A 22,392-nucleotide genomic window follows, 5' to 3' on the forward strand; every position below is an offset into this window, starting at 1 on the left:
TGCATCTCCAGATGAGCTTCAGGGGACCCACCCTGACCCAGAGCCCCAGGAGAGGCCTTCCATCCTGGCACCACACCGGAGAGCCATGGCATTTCCCTGGACTGACAGGCTCAGGGTGAGCCATCCTGGCTGAGGAGCAGAAGACTTAATGATTAGGAAACATGAATTCTCATCCTGACTCAGTTTCTCCTCTCTGGAACTCAGCATCTTCAGCTGTAAAACGGGGAACTCTCCTTCACATGGCACCTCTGCCCTTCCTTGTCTTTGGCCATGGGCAAATTTCCTCTCATTTCAGAGCCTCAATGTTCTCATCTCTAAAATGGGTGCATAAATATTGGGTGAATCATTCAGAGATGGACATGGATAAACTTTGTGAGCTACAGGTACTAGAGAGGGGGCAGTCAAAGGTCTGTCTCCTTACCTGCTGTCCTTAGACTGAAAAGAGGGGGAGAGCCATGTGGAATCCCTAGGCTGGCATTTCTCCATGTGATTTCTTCCAGCCTGCCTAGATATTAGGAGGCCAGAATAGGAAGAGGAAGGAAGTCTTTGTAGATCCAGCTCTGCAGAGACTGGCCTCCCTTTGACATTTAAACACCTGCTAATGAGTCCCTGACTCTCCCAGCTTAGAGAGGAGGGCTAAACTGAATCCTCTGAATACCAAATAAGGTGAAATTTTTAGAGGACTTAAAGGGCCTGAGATGGATTAGAAACTACTACTGTGCACCTCTTTGGGCAAGATGTGTTCTGGGGGTGCAGTGAGGGGATAACAGTTTGGGAAGTCAGTTCCAGGAGCAGTTAATCTCCTGGGTGGAAGGCATTCCTGAAGTCTGGCCTATTTTACTTTGTGAGGAAACTGCGTGAAGTCACAGAGGGCTTCCTGATATCCAGCAGAAGGTTTGAAGAGCTTTCTAAGTCAGGAAGGGATTGGTTTAGCTTGACACCCAGGGACCTAGGGAGCTCTCTGGAGGCCATCTCCCTCTGCAGGTGGCTCTCCACTGTCTTGGTGATCTGGACACAGACATTTACTCTCCCCACTTCCCTCATTTCCTCCATCTGTAATATGGGTCACCTGGCCCTCCCCTTCAGTGGGTGAGAGACTCTTTCATCTCTTATGTCTGAAAATGAAAGGGAAGTGGCAAGGGAATCCCTTGGCTTCCCTGACACTCCTGTGGTATAAAGAATTCTGGATTTCCATAGCAGTGAAAAGATGCTTTCTTGTTTGCAAAAGGCTCTGGTGTCCCGAGGAAAGGGCCTTGGCTCTAAGTCAGACAGACCTGGGTCAGGTGCTTATCGAGCTGTGTGCCATCGGGCAGGTGTCTTCACTTTGCTGAGCCTCAGTTTTTCTCATCTGTACATGAGGATTGAGGATTGTCGTATCTACCCTGCACAGTTGGGGTGAAAGTCTATGCGATGGCATTTACAACAGTGTCTGAGACGTAAGTACTCAAACCATGCCACTTCTTATTCCTTTCTCTATCACTTGCCCATAATATGTGGAGGGTGGCTAGAACCCATGCACTGTTTGCTGTCAGTGGTCCATTAATATGCCTGCTGTTGGCATTTGCCATTCCATTATAGGCTGATAGTGACCATGACTCTGCCTTAGGGCCTGTGAGGGACAAGCTGGGCCTGCCAGGGAGTTAATCTCCCCAGGAGCCACCCTCAGCCAATGATGGATGAGAGTTGGAGGAAAAAAAAATACAGCAGCTTTCTGCTCCTCAGGTGAAACACGTCTGAAGTTTGTTCAATACCATCCCCCAGAGCTCTCCAGCGGGGTTAAGCTTCCGTTGTCCTCACTAGAGACCTGCTTTGTCAGGGACCCTGTATTAGCTTTCTTCTCCATCTTACCTTTCTAGTCCCCTATGGGTGCATCTTGGCAACACCTTCCAGGTAGCCAAGGTTCACATCCCTGTTTTGGGAGAACCCAACTTAAAACATCTTGGATCTTTGAGCACTTTCAATTACAAGGAAAATCCTTCACAGATTTCAGGGCCATTGCTTTTCACAGCTCATAGTCTATGTGAATGGTACTCCCTGGAGTCATGCATGACAACAGCAGTAGCCCTGGATGGCATCTTCCTAATAATCAACCTTTCTAAATAACTGCCAATGATGGCAATAATAACAACAGCTGCTTACTCTATGTCATTAGTGCTAAGTATGTTGTGTACATTATATCTCAGTTAATCCTCACAACAACCTATGAGGTGAACAATATTATTATCCTGTTCTATAGGCAGAGACTCAATTACTTTTCCAGGTCACACAGCTGGTAGGGAGCAGAGCTGGGATTTGACCCCAATCTTGTTTGACATCACACCCTAGTTTCCCATCTCTTTACTATCCTGAAGAAGGTCTGCCCAATTTTAACAAGTTGCACTCCAGAGACCCCCATGCCAGCTACCTGAATTTTCCAGAAATCCACTCAGGCCCCACAGTGGGAGTCCAAGGATTGCAAAAGCCCATGCCCCACATTCTGACAATGTCAGCTCTGCATTGCCAGGCTAGCTGGGATGGTACATGACCTCAGCAGCTTGGGCTTTTTACTAGCAAGAAGCAAGCAGAGCAACCGTTCATCAACTCCCTTTGCTGGGGCCACACGAAGAACAGCCCGGAACCAGCTGCAAGTGTCTCTGAAGTCCTATCATCTCTTTGTTCTGGAGCTTCACAAAAATGAGGTAAATGTCACTTGGCATCAGCTTAGAGGCAGCTGTGGAAGAGTTCTCCTTGGTTTGAAAGAAGCCACCACCCCCTGGGTAATTAGGCCAAGCTCCACTGCATTAAAGATGCTGGTGAGGAGGAAAGGCAGTGAGCTGGAAGCTGTTAATGGCTACCTAGCTACCTATAATCAGAGAGAGATTGAATTACACAAAGAGCCTAACTGTCCAAAGAGAATTCAAGCCAGCTATTTTTAGACATTACCAAAGGCTCCTGTGGGCTGTTGGAAATTCAAATCGCTTGAATTGGGTGCTTCTCGAAGTGAACTGGGGAGTTTCCGTTAGGAAAAAGCTACTCTGTAACAGGCGCTGTGCTAGGTGCTTTCTAGTCTTTTCCTCACTTGGTGGCCACAGAAATTGTGAAAGATTGGGATTGTCTTCATTTTATAGATGAAGCACCTGACACCTAGAAAGAACGAGTGGCTTGACCAAAGTCAATACAGCCATCAAATGAGAGAGTAGGGATAGAAACACTATGCCTGATTCCAAAACCTGCATTGCTCCCAATATTTTCCTGTCCAATGACCTAGATTTTGCTTAGGGGAGAAGAGCAAACCAATTATCTCCCATCATGATGCAGAAGAAGAAATATTTTCTCTCATTCCCTTGGCCCTACAGAGAAGAGTTCATGGGGTCCCATATGAATTATGAAATTCGGGGCTCCCAGACCTACAGCAAAGGGAAGTAGAAGAAGCCTCCAGGCCTAGCAAAGAAGGAGCTAGACGTGGTCCATTCCAGCAAATGTGACTGTTCCCTAATCATCTGAGGGTTCCTCTCAGCAGAAGTAGTTGGAATGGAGGATCAGTGAACATAAAGCAAAGCACTGCACAAAATTCTCCTTCTAACTCTGGGAGACAAAAAATTGCCAGAATTAACAACAGTACACAAAATCCACCATGTAAATTGTGAACCATAAATAAGGTATCTATTTTTTCAGTGATAGTGTAAGCTTCATAATGTCGCCACTAAACTAGGAAGGAAAAAACAAAAGGAAAAAAGTGCAGATCCGTGGGAGAGGCTGGTTTGCCATCATTGGGGTTTTAGGCAGTGCTAAAGGGTGGTCAGCACCATGGACAGACACCCTTGGGACTCAGGAGCCCCGTTCTAATGAACTTTGCAACCCAAATCTTGCAAGAGTCTTTCAGGCAAATGAAATTTCTTGCAACATCGCATAAAGCCATAATGTTCTCAAATCACCAGCAGGTCTCTACCCCTGGGAGGAGAGCTACACTTGCCGACACATTTAGCAAACTGCTGTGAAAAATGTAATCTGACCAAGAAAGAAGTCCATTTCTCAGTTCTTTTATAACAAGGGCAAAGAGTCCACGTGCCGGAGAGTCAGTGTCAAGGCAGAATAGCAGAGTGCCTGCAGACATTTGCTCTGCTAACCTTTTAATGCTCTCACTATTATGGGAGCATTCCATCACCTCACCTCAGAAACACCTAGGCTGGCATCCTGTGCGAGGCAGATGCCCCACCAGAATGGTGCTTGGGAGATAATAAGCTTCCTTTAGATCTCTCCAATCATTAAGAGTTCTGTGCCACTGCTTAGGAAAACACAATTAGGACACAGTGTTAATACCAACTAATGACTCTACAAATGAAATCTGGTTTCTGCCATAGCTGTTTGCTAGAGCGTTCACTCATTTCTCTTGCCTGATGTAATACATGCCAGAGTTGTGTGCCAGTGACTTGGAAGGCATCCCTTTCTGACTTATTTGTGTACAAAGCAAATCCTAGGCATAATCCTAGGAAATCGAAGATGCCACTGAGTCAGAGCAAAGACATTGCAGATTTCACATTGCCTAGAGTCTGGAAACAAGGTGAAAGGAGGGATCAGGGGTCAGGGAAGGGAGGAGATGAGCTGGAGCCAAGGAATTCCCCCAAAAGAGAGAAGATGGTGTTCTGAACCAAATTCCAGGGTCAGGGTGCCTGCATCACTGTGGCAAGTGGGTACCCTAACTGGGATTCATGGACCTGGGTTCCAACCTATCCTCAGTCCCTAAGAGGCACAGTAGCCTTAGAAAACCCATGCCTGCCAGTCATTTCCTGCAATAGGCACCAGGCTTTTGTGCTCTCTTTTATTTGCCTAATTTCTCTCCCACTGCTTGGTGATTTGTCTTGAGTCTGAGTATCCTCCTCTTCTCTGCCAGGAAACAACCTTTCAAGCCTCTCATCAAATGTCCCCTCCTTTATCGAGCTGTCCCCTCCTTTATGGAGCCTCCCCCAGTGCTGTTCAATTTAGCCATTTCTATTCTCTGAGCCACAGTTTCTCCAATGTAAAACGCAGACATTAGTGAAAAAGGTGCTTCCAACATAGCATTCAATACATGACCTTTGCTGACTCTGGGCTTTTGATCATGAGTTAGAACCCATGGCTGTCCCCTTCACCTGGAATCCTCTTATAATGCGATTCAGCTCAAAAATTGCTCCCTTGGCTCTTGAAGACAGAGCCCCTGCAGCCCTCTGGGTCTCTGGTTCAACCAATCCTACTTGTATTGGGTCTGCACAAAATTATCCTTCTAACTCATGGTTGAACCAATTTCACTAGTATCAGGTCTGTTGCCCCATGAGATGGAAAGCTCCTTGAGGTCAGGCATTGTGCTTTACTGACCACTGAGCTTCTCCATACCTCATCCACAGAAGAGCTCATCAAGTGTTTTGGTTCAATGAATGGTTCCTGCATTCTCTTTGTATACCATGTTGCCAACTGGGTTTGAAACATTGTCAACCATCTCTCTCCTTGTCCAAGCTGCCTTCCTTCTAAGTCTCAGTCTTGGTAGCCTCGGGATTAATAAGGCTTAGATTTTCTTTTAGGGTCTTCAGCTGAAGGTGCTCAAACTTCAAACCTTATATGGTGATGATTCAGAACAACAGTGATGAACTTTAGAGAATCCAGGACTCCACTCTCAGTAGAAATAAGTGTGTTTCTTCCTCTTGGACATAATACAAAAATGCTATTCTCAGATGGTACAAAGAACCACCCAAATAATTGTGCCACACAGAAGGGGCAGGTGAGGGGTGCAGCAGCATTCCTGCCAGCAGCCCCCCAGCTGACCCATGGTCAGTGAAAGTGTTATTATGTAATACAAAGTGATCACAGCAGTGTGTGTGTGTGTGTGTTTGTGTGTGTGTCTGAATGTGTGTATGTGTGTGTGAGAGAGAGAGAGAGAAAGAGAGAGAGAGAGAGAAACGGGGGTGGAGACAGGGAGGAAGAAAGATAGAGGAAAGTGAGGGAGAGAAAGAGGAAGAGAGAGGTGGGGAGGAGAGAGGGGAGAGAGAAGGAGAGAAAGAGATATTGAGAGTGCGTCCAGGTTATTCAGCCAACCTGAACATTAACCAAAAGGAGGTCTGGCTAGTGTCTGGCTAATGACATACACAATCCAATTCTTGTTATCTATCTCAGCTTCATCCACTAGGATGTGTTACTGGCAGCAGCTTTCCCTCTAAATATCCCTGACTTTAAGGTCATCTCTTCAGATGGTCCAAATGTTGCTATCAAAATAACATAAATATTGACATAAAGGCGATCAGCTGCAAAGGTGATAAATCTGCCACTAAGTTAAAAACTCGTAATATTAGCAGCCAAACCAGAAAGCCACTCTATGAACATTCTCTGGCCTGGATTTCACGTGCTACCTCTGTCCTCTGCCCTCTGCCCTCCTAGGCCTTCATACATGAACTGAGGTGACTATGGGGAGGTGGAAGTTGTGGTTCATTTGGAAAAAACAGCCAGTTTGCAAATTGACCACATACTCTACCCTATTGCACAGCAAAGCTTGAATGGAGCTTCAAAAATAAGGGATTTGAGGCTGAGCATGGTGGCTTATGCCTGTAATTCCAGCACTTTGGGAGCCTGAGGTGGGTGGATCGCGAGGTCAGGAGTTCGAGACCAGCCTGGCCAACATAGTGAAACCTTGTCTCTACTAAAAATACAAAAAAAAAAAAAAAAAAAAAAAAGAAAGAAAAAAAACTAGCCAGGCTTGGTGGTGGGAAGCTGTAATCCCAGCTACTTGGGAGGCTGAGGCAGGAGAATTGCTTGAACCCGGGATGCAAGGGTTGCAGTGAGCCAAGATCACACCACTGCACTCCAGCCTGGGTGACAGTGTGAGACTAAAAAATATATATATTTGGGATTTGAAACACTGAACACATTTTCAAGCAAACAAACAATGAGTTTCTATAAACGATGAAATTCACATGGAAGAGGCCCTTCTCTGCAAACAGACTAGCTGTTAATTTTCTGCTAAAGCCACCCGGGTGGGCAGGGCTACATTCTAGATGAGATCCACAGAGGCTCAAAATGTGGTTTGTGGACCAGCATCCTGGCATCACCTGGGAGCTCTTTAGAAATGCAGCATCTTGCTGGACCTGCTGAATTGGAATCTGCATTTTAACAAGATCTCCCAGGGGAACTCTCAGACACATGCAAATCTCGGAAGCACTGGCCAGAGGGCTAGAGAAGCAGCTGTGGATTTCTGCTTCTGTCTTTGGACTGCATGGGAGGAGTAACCCCCAGAAAGGTCAGCACCCCCCATCTTTTACCAAGCACATTAACTCTTCTCATAAGTCTTAAGGTCATCTGGAATTATGCTATGTGACCTTGGCCTGGTTGGGGATAATAAACAACAGTAATTACCTGAAAAGGCTGTAGGGAGGTAAATGAAATCAGGCCTGTAATTGGCTTAGGACAGTTCCTGACATACAGTAGATTATTGATAAATAGTTATTAGCTGCTATTAAACATTCCTCTCCAGTCCCCAGGAGGGGACTATGGTGGAACAGTACCCTCAGACAAGGAGCCAGTTCCTGTCCTCTTATTCACCCCCTCCTTCTGTTGGTTTGGAAATCGGAGAGATTTTCCAACAAGACTCAAACCAGAAGCTTGAACAAGCCAGGATGGATTCTCTTTGAAAGCATCAAGGGCTCCAGAGTGGGTTTAAATTCTCTGCTGCTTACCAGCTTTGTGACATTGAGACTCAGTTTCCTCATCTGTAAAATGGGAATAAGTAAATAATAGTACCTATGTCAATGGTCATTGTGAAGATTAGATGTGCTATTCTACATGAGGCATGGAGAAAAGGACAAAGTGTTTGCTATTGTCATTACCACCATCATCATCATTAGAGACAATCTGCTCTGAGAAAATCAGGATGGGAAGGCAAGGCTCAGGTTTCAACTCAGTTTCAGAGGGAAGAAGACTGGTGAGAATGAGGGATGCAGCTGGAACCAGAGGCAGCTCAGAGTGGCAGGGAGAGAGAAGCACATGCAGGACCATTCAAAGGAGCTGGGGCAAAGGGCTCTGTGAGGGACTGGGAGAGGTGAGGCTGGGGCAGGACGGTGGTGGCCTTGGAGTGATGGGGAGCCAGGGAGGGTACAGGGCAGACATGTGGGACTCTTTACTCTGGTGGGCAAGGGCTGCAGCCAAGGAAGGAGTAGCAGAGAGGGGCAGGGCAGACTCACGTACACCTGCGGGCCGACTCCTGGGCCAGCTGCAGCCGGTAGACAGAGAGGCGGTTGGCGCCGCCGCACACGCTGCCTCGCTCGCCCTTGCACTCCATGTCGCACTCTGCGTCGCTCACGTTCGTCGCCTGGATCTTGTGGCCACAGTAGCACTCGGCGCCAAACTCCAGCCCGGCATACAGGTAACCCCTGGGGGAGGCTGCTGTCAAGCAGGGTAGCTGCCACCATGGAGACCCCAAGGCAGGGAGACTCAACGTGGAGACCTGGGGGATGGGAGGGCTCTGGGGACCAGGAGATCCCAGGGGAAATGGGGAGACTGCTGATGGGAGGTTGGGGCAACTGAGAGACCCCAGAGGACAGGAGAGACCTCAGGGGACAGGAGACCCACCCATCGTGGAGACCTGGGAGATGGGGGCCTTTGGGAGACAGAGGGACCCCAAAGAAATGAGATTAGGGAGGTAGCACACAGAAAGACCCTGGAAAGAGGGCAGGGGAGACCCTGAGGTGGGCAGGGAGACTCCAGGAGATCTGTGAGACAGACATGCTCCATGGGGCAGGGGCATCTGGGTCTGGGATAACGAGACCCCAAGAGGAGTCAGGGAGGCTACAGAGTTAGCCTTGCAGGGGGGCAGTGTGGAGGCAGGAAAGCCAAGAAGGAATACAGGGAGGCCCCTAGAGGACAGAGAGACCCAAGGAGGGGACAGGAACACCCAGGGACCATCCACCTGCCTTCATCTTCACCCTTCCACACCTACCCACATAGACACACCATGTCCATATTCACACTCACCTGTACACACCTGCACATGGTACACCTGTCAACACACACACACTCCAGATCCTGTGGTCTCCCCTACCCCACTCTCTTTCTTGCTCTTCCCTTTCTAGAAACCCGATACATTCATCTCTCCAGAGTCCAGCTCCTTTATTCTTGGAAACATCACCCAGGAACGGTGCCTCCTTGTCCCTAGAGAGTAGCTAGGGTGAAGGAAGGAGGCACAGGGAGCTCATGAGGGAGACAGGGACTCTTGCATCCCTCTGGGAGAGGACGAAAATGAGCTCACACATTCACCAAGGAAAAATTCCTAAAAATAAAAATCCAGGCACTGCAAGGTTTTCAAGTTTTTTTGAAAATTTTCATAGTGATGGAATCCTTTCCTAAAAAGGACTCTTAGTGGCTACCCCACTCTGTAAACAAATGAAAAGAGCATTGCTTGCTGTGGCTCCGGGAGTAGGAAGGACAAAGTCGAGATGGAGAAAAACTGAGGTTCAGGGAAACCCATAAAAGAGGCTTGATGGAGCACTTTTGCTCTTCTGCTATGGGAGGACACAGCAACAAGGCACCATCTTTGAAGCAGAGAGTGGGCACTCACCAGATACCAAATCTATTGGCACCTTGATATTGGACTTCCCAGCCTCCAGGACTGTAAGCAATACATTTCTGTTCATAGAAATTACCCAGTCTAAGGTATTTTGTTCTAGCATCCCAAACAGACTATGAGATGCCTACCATCCTTCCCTTGGCCAATTCTGCTGCAGTCATGGGCTCTCTGATCTTTAAACACACTGAGTTCTGTCCTGCCTCAAGGCTTTTGTCCTTGCCGTTTCTCTGCCTGGAACACTCTTACTCTGCTGTTTGCATGGTTTTTTTTTTTACCTTCCAGGTCTGGGCTCAGTCATCTTCCTAGAGAATCCTTCATTGACTACCACACTGAATGTTACCCCTCATGCTGGGCACTATCCCATTGCTCTATTTCATTTTCTTATGGCTCTCATCACTTTTGAAATGATCTTAGTGATTTTTAATGTAGTTTGTAAATTGCCTGTCTTGTTCTCTAGAATATAATATCCAGGAGGGCAGTGACCCTGTGGATCTTGCCCACCTATCCCAGGACAATGCCTGGCATATGAGAGATGATTAATACACATTCATGGAATGAAGGTAGACCATGATAGACACCCTGCAGTGGCTCCCCATTACCCTCTTGGTCAAATCTGGATGCTTTAGTTGGCTTTCAAGGCCCCATTTCACTGGGCTTTGGGCACCTCTGTGGCTTCCTCTCCTGACACTCCCTTTGTACCCTCTGTGCACTCCCATGCTGCCTACCTGAGTACCCTGAGTGTCTCCGTGTATTTCAGGAGTCCTGTCCTTTGAGCATGCTGTTATTTCTGCCCTACCTAGAAAACTCCTACTCATCCTTCAAAACCCAGCTTATGGTCTCACCATGATAACGTTTCCTAAACCCTCCACATGGAGCCCTCCATCCCTTCCATCTTCTTGACTTTCCTGCACCTTGCAAAGCACATCCACCCCAGCACCCATTATACTTGATGTTTCTGTACCCTGGTTTCCTCATCTGTGGAATGTGGCTCATAACATTCCTGCCTCACGGGGGTCTTGTGAAGTTAAAGAGTTAATATTTGCAAAATGCTCACACAGTGCCTGGCACAGAACAAGTGCTTTTTAACTATTGTAAGCTGTTGTTATTCTGTTGCCCAAGCCATTGTTCATGCCTCTATCTCCCCAACCAGATGGGGAGCCCCGCTGAGGACAGGGCTGTGGCTGGCTCATCTCTTCATCTCCAGCACCTGGAATCAGGTCCAACACCCATGGGCAGTCAACAAATATTTGCTGAACCAAGTTGAATTACATGAGTAGCTCTGACTCATCTTGGCTGTCACCTTCTCTGAGAAGTATTTCCTTTCACCCCAGGCAGCTTAGACCTTGTCTGCATGTCCAACTGTCTGCGATTATTCCATCTCAACCCTTATCTGACTATGTTATCCCTCTCTGTTTACATGTTTGTCTCCCCTTGCAGGCTCTTTAAGGCCAGGCGCTGTGTGGCCTTCACCTCTGTTTCCCCCGCCCCCCTGCACACAAGTTTAACAGATAAGTTAGTGACTTCATGTTATCAAGGACTTGGAATCCTTTTCAAGTTGGAGAGGGTCCTGGGCTCAGGATTTTAATAGTGGGCTCCCTAGGCAGCTGATTACAAAGGGGGCAGTGTTTCCTAATCAAGAACAGCAGGGGCTGGGCGCGGTGGCTCACGCCTGTAATCCCAGCACTTTGGGAGGCCGAGGCGGGCGGATCACGAGGTCAGGAGATCCAGACCATCCTGACCAACATGGTGAAACCCCATCTCTACTAAAAATACCAAAAAAAAAAAAAAAAAAAAAAAAAAATTAGCCAGGCATGGTGGCATGTGCCTGTAGTCCCAGCTACTCAGGAGGCTGAGGCAGGAGAATTGCTTGAACTCGGGAGGCACAGGTTGCAGTGAGCCGAGATTACGCCACTGCACTCCAGCCTGGGTAACAGAGCAAGACTCCGTCCCAAAAAAATAAAAAATGAAAAATAAAGAACAGCAGGAGGAGTCTCTCAGTGGTCACCCACTTGCCCATTTCCACACCAGACATGCAGCTGAGGTTGGCAAAGCTTGTGACTGTCAGAGACAGCCAGCTGGAGCCTGGAGGTGAGCATATTAAAGCCTCTTCATGAGCCACTACAAGGTCAAGGGGCCCAAGAAACAAGAAGAGAAGCTCAGCTTAGCCCCATGGTACCCCCAGGGGTCCTGTCCCTGTTCACCAGGTCTCTGGGGACTTGTCCACTCTCAAAACATTAACTCTCTCCCCTCTACTCCCAGTGCATGTCTAATAAAAACCATCGTTGTCTTCTTAGATTGGAAAACACTGTCTGAACAGGTAAGTGTTTCTCCGTTGGAGAAAAACAAGGAGTTTATATATTGAGAAACTATTAGATACCTTCACCTTACCCTTCATGTGGACATCTTGCAAGCCTTATGCTCACAGCCCTCATCTGCATGCACACGCACACCTAATGGTGCATTTCTAAGTTGTGTGCAATTCTTTACAACCTTGCATGCTCTCAACACAGTGTTGCACATTCAACAAATGCAATCAGACACCTACACACACAAGCACAATCCTGGGCCCTTGCACACATATTCACAAAGACTCCTGCATACACGGTCACTATTATTTAAAGATCATTGCATATTGGCATTAAGCTCACAAACACAGCTAGCTGACCCTGTACTCTGTTTGCTACAAAATTGTTCCTAGACACAATGTGACACAGTTGCACAACCACAAACTCCCATAGACCAACTCTTGAACAGTCCGCAGTTGTGCGGATGTGCTCATGCACATACACACAATGCACACACACCTTTGCATCAACCTTTCCTGTGGTCACGTGCTCACCCTTCAACACACCCTCCCATAGCAGGGCAAAGAATGCCACAGGCAGGAATCTTAGAAGGAAGGGCCTGAAATGGACAAGTCTTGGATGTTGGAGCCCTACCGTTCAGCACAGTTGTCCTGGCAACGGAAGATGGTCATCTTTTTGTAGTCAAAAAAGGACACTCCTCGAAGGGCCCGACTCTGGGTGTCATCCAGGTAGCAGCCGATGTACTTGGCTTTGGGGAAAGGAAAAAGTCAGAGGTGGCTGGGAACAAAGCTGCAAGGGTTACAGGGGGAAGCCTCACCAATGTGTCTCTGGTTATGTGACCTTGTTGACCTTTTAATGTCAAGTCCTTCCTTTGGGCAGAAATGAGAGAGTGAAAGTCATTTGTCTTGGTAGAACCTGGTCTAATCAGGGCAGTGGAGACCAACAGAGAGGAGGGAAGCCTTCTGTGGGCTGCAGCCAAGCCCTTGAGGTCACCCAGTGACAGCTGGGCATCCAGGAACCTAAGCCAAGGCCTCCCTAAGCACCAAACACAGCTTCCTATTTCTTGCATTAAGACAGCTCTAAAAGGCTTAACATTTGACAACATGTTACTATGTCTACAAGCTGCCTTAAGATATTTATTTTTCCTTGGAAAGTGCCCTGGACTTAGCTATCTCAATGTCTAGGTCCTCATTTCACTTTGTTACTTCCTAGCATAAGCCTAGTAAGTTTAAGTCAGTTAATCTTTCAGAGACCTAGCTTTATTTGAATCGGGAACAAAAATAACAATCCAGTGAGGTTAAAATAGAATGATTTATGTAAAAGTTTCTACCATAGTGTCTTGCATATGATAGGCATCAAACTAAGATGAGTAGAATAAGAAACTGGCCATTCACAGTGCTGTGTAAAGTACTTTACAGTTTGTCTCTATTGTGGGTCAAGGTGAATGTTTCCATTCAAAGGAAAATTTTAAATAAAGTGAAATAGCCATCCAATTATATATCATACACTTAGTTTTCTTTAAGTAGTAAACATTTTCCCTGTACTTTATGGTAAATAGTAACCCCCATACATGAAAATAGCACTTCACAGTTTATAATGTCTTTTCCCATATGTTTTAAAAATTATTATTATTATTATTTGGACATTCACTTCGGTAAGTGCTTTACATACATTGTCTCCTTGCATCCTTACAGTGATCCTATGAGAATATTATTACCATTTCATACAGAAGAGAAAAGGGCCTGGAGAAGTCACTTGCTCAGAGTAACACAGCTCATACATGTGGATTCAGAACTGAAGCAAAGCAATCTGGTTTCAGAGCCTGTGTTCTGAACTGCTTGCTTTTTGAGTTGGGGGATCTTTGTAATGCCCCCATGTGAAGTGGAGAACATGGACATTGTCATGCTCTTATCTTAGATGATTTAACAGTGACCCGGAAAGGTGAAGTGGCCTCCCTATGACCCACAGCTAATTGTGCACAGAATAAAGGTTGAAATCCAGGTCTGCGAGACCCCCAAATCAGTAACTGGAGGTTAGACCAAAGACCCAGCCAGCACTTGGAATTAAATGTCCCTTATATGGAATGATTGAAGAAAATACTAAATGCCACTGAATCGCTTCCTTGCCTAGACCACTGTCTAGTTTAAACTGTGAACTTCTTTCCCCGCTTCCTTGTGGTGGAGAGCAGGATCTAGCAGAGAATGCAGGCTCATTACTGAGCAATCACTCCCCTGGACACGGCTCTGCTAAGTGCACTATTTTTTCAGCCCCGCTGGAGATGTGTCTTGACCTGATCACCTTGAATTTCCTTCATAAGACAGAGGTGATTTGCTCGACTAAGAACAGTCCATCTTTAAAAGAAACATCGCCTCCCTGGAGCAGGCACACCAGACAGTGACAGCCCTGGAGAAGCCCAGGTCTTGTCTCTGTGCTTGTTCAACAGCACGTGCCCCTCCCACCACAGATGGAGTCACAGCCCTTGACTTGGGGCACGAATGCTGTTCATACGTGAGCTGGGAGAGAGTACTCTGTGGCCATGTGATCAAGGGCTGCACACTAACTTCAATTCAGCCATTCCCTAGAGGACTGAGTGTCTAAAGATGCACTGTAGGATAGGCGGGAGGAAAAAATAGAGGGTGCTGGAGGGAGAACAAGAAGGAAGAAAAGGAAGGAAGGAGGGATGATGGAGTAGGGAGGGAGAGAGAAGGAAGTGAAGAGAGGGGTTAAAGTTTGGTTTATTTTGGTGGCCTGAGGTCTTTGTCATCAGATCAGCAGATTTTGTGTGTGTGTGTGTGTGGTGTGTGTGTGTGTGTATGACAGAGAGAGAGAGAGAGAGAGAGAGAGAGAGAGAGAGAGAGAGAGAGAGAGACAAAGACAGAAACAGAGGAGACAAAACTCATGTACTGAACACCTACTACGTGCTATCTACTTTACTGTGGGCCATGTCTCATATATTAAAAATTCAATCTTCACAAACTTCTTATGAACCCATTTTAGAGATGAGGGAATGATCATAGTGACTCTTCTATCTGTTTACCTTAGAAGCACATCTTAGTTTGGGCATATGGTGTGTGTTCTGACTGGTAACTACTCATGTTACATCTGCTTTTCCTCTTTTCAAAATGCAATGGGAACCTGTGTCATCTGCCCACGTTCCTACAGCTTGTAGCGTTTGACTTCAAATTAAAGCCCAGGTCTGTCCTCCAACCATCTTACACTTGAGGAAGTTTCATTTCTCTTTGGCCACCCCAACACCTGAAGGGGAGGAATGCTCATACTGCAGAAATGCTGGGCTTGAAGCTGGATGTAATAGGACTTTGGGTGACTTCACCTTAAGGTAAGGTTAGGCACATTTGGCTACCTATGGAACAGTGGTCATGTTAGATAGATTTTTATAAGCAAATTAATGGGAGTAAAGATGTATGTGGGTATGTCCATTGCATGCCCACCATGGAGTGAAGGGGTGGACTGTAGTGGACTGTTTATGCCTTCAAAGCATCTGCTCTAGATAGGTTTTTCCATCAGCAGACCTTACTTTCCCTGACCACAGGAGACATGGTGACCTTGGCAGGGTCAATCATATTGTCCATCCCAGCAGCCAGTGATTGCTTCAAGGAAGGACACATGACCCATTTGTTGCATTCTGATAGAGTAAAGCTGGGAGAAAGAAATCTGCCTCTTCCAGGTGCTATAACCCCAGAGCTACCACCAGCCCAATCTCTGGCACCAAGGCCAGTCTGTGTAGGAGAACAAACAAGCCAAGGCATAGAAGAGCAGAGATGAGAGTGACAGGAAAAAGGCCACCAATTATTCATTTAAAAAATCCAGTCCAGCAGAGCCACTGCTGTAGTTTGATGACATGACACAATGCATTTTCGTCTTTAGCTTAAGCTGGTTCAAGGTGGATTTTTGTCCCTTGGCACCGGGATGCGGGTGAACAGTAACTACTACACTGATACTCAAGCTTAGCAACTTGCCCGAGTCCACCCCACAGTGAGGGTCTCAGACCAAATCCATGCCCAGGTCTATCTATTCAAAGTTGCCGCTTCCTATATGCCAGACTGAGTCCACGATTGGGAGGAGATGCCTTGGGAGGAGGTGTCACCCCAGAGAGACCTTCCCAGGAGGAGGATGGAGCTGGGAAGTGGGGCGGTTTCTTGGGAGAAGATTTGGGGTTTTTGCCATAGATCCATCTTCCCGAAAGCCTGGGCTTTTAGTTATTTATTTTTAAGCTTTATTTTAAGTGCAGGGTACAAGTGCAGGTTTGTTATATAGGTAAACTCGTGTCATGAGGTTTGTTGTACAAATTACTTTGTCACCCAGGTATTAAGCGTAGTACCCAATAGTTATATTTTCCCCTCTTCTCCCTCCTCCTGCCCTGCACCTTCAAGTAGTCTCCAGTGTCTGTTGTTCCCCGCTTTGTGTCCATGTGTTCTCATTATTTAGCTACCACTTAAAAGTGAAAACATGCGGCATTTGGTTTTCTGTTCCTGTATTAGTTTGCTAAGAATAATGGCCTTCAGATCCATCCATGTTCCTGCAAGAAACATGATCTTATTCTTTTTTATAAGCCTGGGCTTTTTAATGGTGTTCTATCACCTTCCTCACCCCCCCACCAGACCAGGCATCAGGCTGAGATGTCCCACACAACAGGTGCTCAAAGACTTGTTGAATGAATGAATGACCCTCTGTTTCCTTGTCTGTCAACAGGAGGGAGAGGAAGATACATGGTTCTTTATTAATGCTTTTGGAAAATGCAGGCAGGTTATGCATCATGGCCTGATTAATGGGCTGAGCTCCACGGATCAGGATATCAATATTAAGCCAGTGTCCCTCCTGTCCTGGGAAAGATCTGGTGACCCCTTTCCCACAGACCTTTGGTGCAGGCTGCGACTAATACAACCATGGTTCCTGTCCTCAGAGTTGTATCACCCTGCTGAGCTCATTAGCATGGTTACTGCCAGCCCGCTAAAGTCCTCTTCAGCCATTCCTCAGGGCTCCACCTTCAAATCCTGCTGTGGTAGCAGAATCTCTCAGAGACAGGAGGTCAGATATGTAAAACAGGGACAAAATCACAGGCCACTTGAGGGTGGATTAATGGCCGAGTTCACACAATCTATCAGCTCGTCTCCACAGCGGTCTGAAGACTGCTGAAATGGCAAAGTCACCCCAGTTGGGCTATTTATCTCCAGTACAGAAACCAGCATCTGAAAAGAACTCTCCTGGTGGTAGTTTTTTTTTCCCCTTTACTTTTTTCTTTTGCTTCAATTAATCTTTTCATGAAATTTTGCTCTCTTTGATGAAGGTGATTTGTTAAAAGGGTAGCTAAACATGAACTAATTTGTATGCCTCTGATTTATAATTTGTGAACATATTCACAAACAGGAGGCTTCACGCTGTACTGGAGTCAACCAGATCTGGGTTCAAATCTCACACATGATGCTGCAATAGCCTCAAATATTACTCAAGCTCTTGGAGGCGCAGTTCTCCACCTGAAAAGTGGGAGCAAAAATTCAACTAGGGTTGTTAGGCTGAATTGTGTGCCCTGTGGCCCCCACCCCGCAAATGACATGTTGAAGTCTTGACTCCCAGGTCCTTAGAATGTGGCCTTATTTGGAAATAGGGTCATTGCAGATGGAATTTTGTTATGAGGCTAAACTGGAGTAGGTTGGATCCCAATCCAATATGATTGGTGTCCTTATAACAAGATGGCTATATGAAGACACAGAGGCGGATGAAGGCTATATGAAGACACAGACACAAAGGAGATGGTCATGTGAAAACGGAAGCAGAGACTGGAGTAATGTGGCTGCAAGCCAGGGGTTGCTGAGGATGGCCGGGAACACTGGAAACCAGGAGAAAGGCATGGAACAGAGTCTCCCTTTGAGTCTTTGAGAGCTCGTGGCCCTACCAATACCCTGACTTCAGATTTCTGGCCTCCAGAACTGTGAGAGAATAGATATCTGTTGTTCAAGCCACCCAGTGTGTGATACTTTGTTATAGCAGCCTGAGAAAGCTCATACAAAGATATTGTTAAGAGTGACCTAAGTAACATTAATTTGATGCATTGAGCCTATCACAGGGTCTGGCACAGAAGGAAGACACAAGAAACAATTTTTCTCCTTCTGGGAATTCTCTGAAACCCTGGAAGGTGGTCCCTCCAGAAGAATGCCCAGTGCTGCCCAGGTTTCTTTGTACCAGTGATGGAATTTCCTGCTCATATCTAGGCTTTCCCAGGGCAGAAGGGATGCACCACTCACTTTGGTCAAGACCTAAGGATCCTACATGCTAAGCTTACCCATCTCCTCTCCCAGAAAGCCAGCTATGATATCCCATGACTGAATGGGGTCCCTCATTTTGAGTCCCCCAAAACTTTTCTAAATTTTGTTGGTATTGTCCATTATTTTTTCAAATTAGAAATAATTTTGAATTATTGTAGAAGAATTTGTAATGAAATGAAAAGGTGCTAGAATGGGGAAAAGCACAGCTTTTACCTCTGAGGAATATTCACAACCTGTGCTTGAATCATTCCTGTATCTCCACCTCCCAGCAAAGATCTGGGCACGTAGTAGGTGTTTGATAAATATGGAATGAATGAATGAATAAATTAATGAATGGAGTTAGAGATCATATATTTTAAGAAAGAGGTAGTATAAGTCCAGTGGTTAAGAATAAGGGCTTTGGACTCTGATCAAATTGGGCTGGAGTCAGCTCTGCCTCTTGGCAGCTGTATGATATTGGGCAAATAATTGAACCTCTCTGAGTCTCTGTTTCTTCATCCGTGAAATGGCACTCAATATTTTTACCTGATATGAAGCTGAAAGGAGAATATGGACAAATAATGCTTGACACAGAGCACTTTAGTAACCTGCAGCCATTGCATCTTCAGCTGGAGGAGATGGGAAGTGGGTGCTCCTGCTATCCTTCCAAAAAAATGCAGACTAAATCTTCCCATGACCACCTTCACACCCAGCCCAAGCCTCTCTGTAATCTCATGGAAATAGAAGCAGCACAGCCTTTGAAGTCAAAGTGGATTTGGCTCCTGGCTCTGCCCCAGATTAGCTGTGTGACTTTAGGAAAGTCACATTACCTCTATTCCCTCATTTTCTCCTGCAAAATTACAGTACAAATAATAATAACTGGCATGTATTAAGGTGGTATGCCAGCTTATTATAATAATAATAGCTGGCATGTACTTTCTGTACACTAAGAAGTGACATGATGTAGTGGTTGAGGTTCAGGTGTAAGACTCACAACACCTAGGTTCACATGCTGGTTTACTCCCTCCCCCAGGTGGGTAATCTTGGGCAAGATACTTAACTTCTCTGTGCCTGAGTTTCCCTTCTGTAAGATGGAGTTAATAACAGTGTCTATCTTCCTTCATTACTATGAGGATTATGTGATGTAATAGATGTAAATGCTTTGAATAACACCGGCACTTAGAGAGCACACGCTGAATTTACCCTATGTAATCATCACAATGCCATCTGATGTTAAGTACTTTTTATCCCAAAGAGGAAATGGCGTGTCAGAAAGGTGAAGCGACCTGCCCAAGGCTGCACAGCCAGCAAGTTGCAGGACTGGGATTTGAACACTGATTTGGCTACTCAAAGTACAGGCTCTCACACGGTCATGTGAACCTAGAGAGTCCTAGGTAAATGACTGGCATATGGTAGGTGTCAGTCACATCAAGGGACTCAGACTCCTGCCCAGCCTCAGCCCAGCCTGGGTGCAGCTCCTCCCCTCCCACTCCTGGGCCATGATGGGCTCTGAATCCTCTACAGCTTGAGTCCTGCATCACTGCATCAAGCAGAGCCCTCGCCAGCTTTGGAGAAAACCAAATGAGTTTAGCGTCAGGTCGGAGAAACGTCTCATTTTTATTAGCGTTAATAAAGACAACATATTAGTTGTCTTTCCTCGCTGAACTCTGAATAAGTTAATCAAGGACAGGCTGGATTTGTGTTTTCTTAATAACACTGCCTGATTCCAAAGGCTGTCTGCTGAGAGCCCTGGCCTCAGGGCTGTGTTCTTATTTTCTCTTCCTTCTCTCTGCACTTCATAAAATATATAAGATTGCTGGACAAGGCATGGTGGGGGTGCAATTGGCATGGTATAGAAGAATGCCCACAAGCTTTGGAATTAAACAGACCTTGTTTTAAACCTCGGTTCTTCCACTATTGACCTGTGTAAACTAGGATAAGTGATTTCTTTCTGGATCTCAGTTTTGCCATCTGTGAAATGGAATAACAATCCCTAACTTACTGAGTTGTAGTAATTAAATGAGTCAATGAAACACATAACATGGTCTAGCCTGTAATGATCATTCACTAGATATCAGCTAATATTACTACAAATAACAAGGACAGCAACTATTAAGTGACCTATTATTATAAGCCAGAGGATATTATAAGCATGTTACATATATCATTTCATTCAAATAATACATGAAAAGCAAATAGATAAGTGGTTGGTGCAAGGCAGGTACTCAAGAAATGTTAATTATTATTAGCGAAATTGATGACAGTATTTCATTGTCACAACAAATGAGAGACAACGTCATTTCTGTATCATCTAGGCCACAAGGAATTCATATTCTATCAGGGGACATGGACAAACATACACAATTGCCATTAATATAAGGGCCATGTCAGGGAGCATAGAGGAGGAATATTAGATCAAGCCTATAAGGGGATCAGGGAAAATTTCTTGAAGATTAGCAAAGCTGAGACTTGGAGGAAGAGTAGAGCTAACCCTGTAAAGGTACTCCAGGCAGAGGGATAGTCATTCATTCGTTTATTCATCCAGTCATTCACCCATTCAACAAATAGGTGTTCAGCAACAGCACTGAGCCAGGTGCTGTCCTGGGTGCTGATAGAACACAGACAGGCAGGACAGGCAATAGCCCTGCCCTCCTGGAGCTGACAGTCCAGTAGAACAGGCTGATCTTAAACAAAGAGGCAAACACGTAAATGAGATGCTTTCAGATGGCGATAAGTGTTATGATGAAAATAGAGTCGGGGAATGTGGTTGTGACTGGGTAGGAAGTGGGGTTATTTGCGTTAGGATGCTCTGGGACAGTCTCTATGGGAAAGCGAGGTTTGATTGAAGACTTGAAGGAAAGGAAGAAGGAAGCTATGCAAACATCTGGGGAGATGGCATCCAAGATAGAAGGCACTGCATATACAGAGATCTTAAGGTAGAAACAGGCATGATGTGTTCAATGAACTGCAGGGACAGTGGGGCAGAGCATGATGAGGGGAGTGGGGGTATAAGATGAGGTTGGAGAGTTGGACTATGGGAGGGGTCTGGAATTTGTCCTAAGCATTATGGGGAGCATATCCCAAGGTGTAAGCTGGCAAGGACTTTGGGGCTTTCAAAGGCCAGAATGGAGTCTGGAGTGGCTGGGGTGCAGCACCTCACATCTCACCTATATCTATAAGACGATCCCCAGGGAGATCCCAGGAGCACTTCCTGAGCACCTCTGAGCACCTACTCGGTGCTAGGCTTTCACGACTCTTGTTTCATTGAACTCTCAGGAGCATCCAGTAAAATCCCCATTTTACAGATTTCAAAACTGGATCCTGAAAAGGTAAAACCATTTGTCTGGGCCACATGGCTGGTGGGGGTGGAGCTGGAATATGAATCCACATCCCTTGATCCATTCTGCCACCTCCAACATCTCCTTTGCCTCCCTGTGAACATTGGTTCTTGAAGAGGCAGAAGTCTAGGAAATTCCTAAGGGCAGAAAGATAGAGTCTTCTAGATGGTTCCAAGGCCAGGGGGAGGGGGAGACTGGGGCAGGAGAATGTGTTGCATTAATCCTGCTCCCTTCCACAGTAGGAGAAGGGTTTTTTATGAGTTGAATCACAGTAGAACACAAAGGCTAGTGAGGTTTTCCATCTGCCTTGATTGGTGGTTTATTCTCCCAAACCATCTGGCCCAGATTTCTGAAATGTCCATTTGTGTTAATCTCATGAATTGTAGGGGTTGTGGGTTCCTCCCTAGCATGCTGGTTGGATGGGTAGATGCCAGTGGACTTTAGGAGACAGCCTTAGAAAACTGAGTGTTCAGGCCAGATTTAAACTCCATTCCTGCTGCTGACCAGCTGCGCAGCTTTGAGCAAGTGTCTTCCCTTCTTCAAGCCTTGGTTTCCACATCTGTTAACTGGGCACAGGATCATAGGGGCCTTGTTTAAGCCCATGAAGTGTAGTGAAAACCAAATAAGGTAGTGCACTCATGAAGCTGGTGGGCCTTTTTAGATTATAAATGGCAGAGAAATGCAATGAAGTCTATCGAGGGCAATGATGTCCCCTGAGATCCATCACCAAGGGACCCAGCAAGATGGACTGAGAGACAGTCTGGTGGAGCAGAAGCTCTGCCACTTAGCTGTGTAATCTTGTGCTCTTGGTACCTCACTTTCCTCATCTTTAAAATGGGAATAAATAAAATATATCACCTAGAGTTGTGGTGATGTTTCTATATATGTAAAGTGCTTGGAAATAGTACTGGTGCCTAGTAAGTACC

The 22,392-nt window shown here is 46.0% G+C and overlaps 1 protein-coding gene across 2 annotated transcripts in view; it reads right to left on the reverse strand.

The window, feature by feature from the left end:
* The window catches only part of WSCD2 (WSC domain containing 2), a 131,860-nt gene that overhangs the window by 42,033 nt on the left and 67,435 nt on the right, over window positions 1–22,392 (reverse strand). For both annotated transcript variants that reach the window (XM_010360633.2, XM_010360627.2), the window contains 2 exons: window positions 12,502–12,616; window positions 8,185–8,369 (listed from right to left, as the gene is read on the reverse strand). In XM_010360633.2, coding sequence (XP_010358935.1) covers window positions 8,185–8,369; window positions 12,502–12,616 — 300 coding nt within the window. The remainder of the gene's footprint in view (window positions 1–8,184; window positions 8,370–12,501; window positions 12,617–22,392) is intronic.

The sequence above is a fragment of the Rhinopithecus roxellana genome, chromosome 10 (assembly GCF_007565055.1).
Source record: "Rhinopithecus roxellana isolate Shanxi Qingling chromosome 10, ASM756505v1, whole genome shotgun sequence".
Taxonomy (NCBI): domain Eukaryota; kingdom Metazoa; phylum Chordata; class Mammalia; order Primates; family Cercopithecidae; genus Rhinopithecus; species Rhinopithecus roxellana.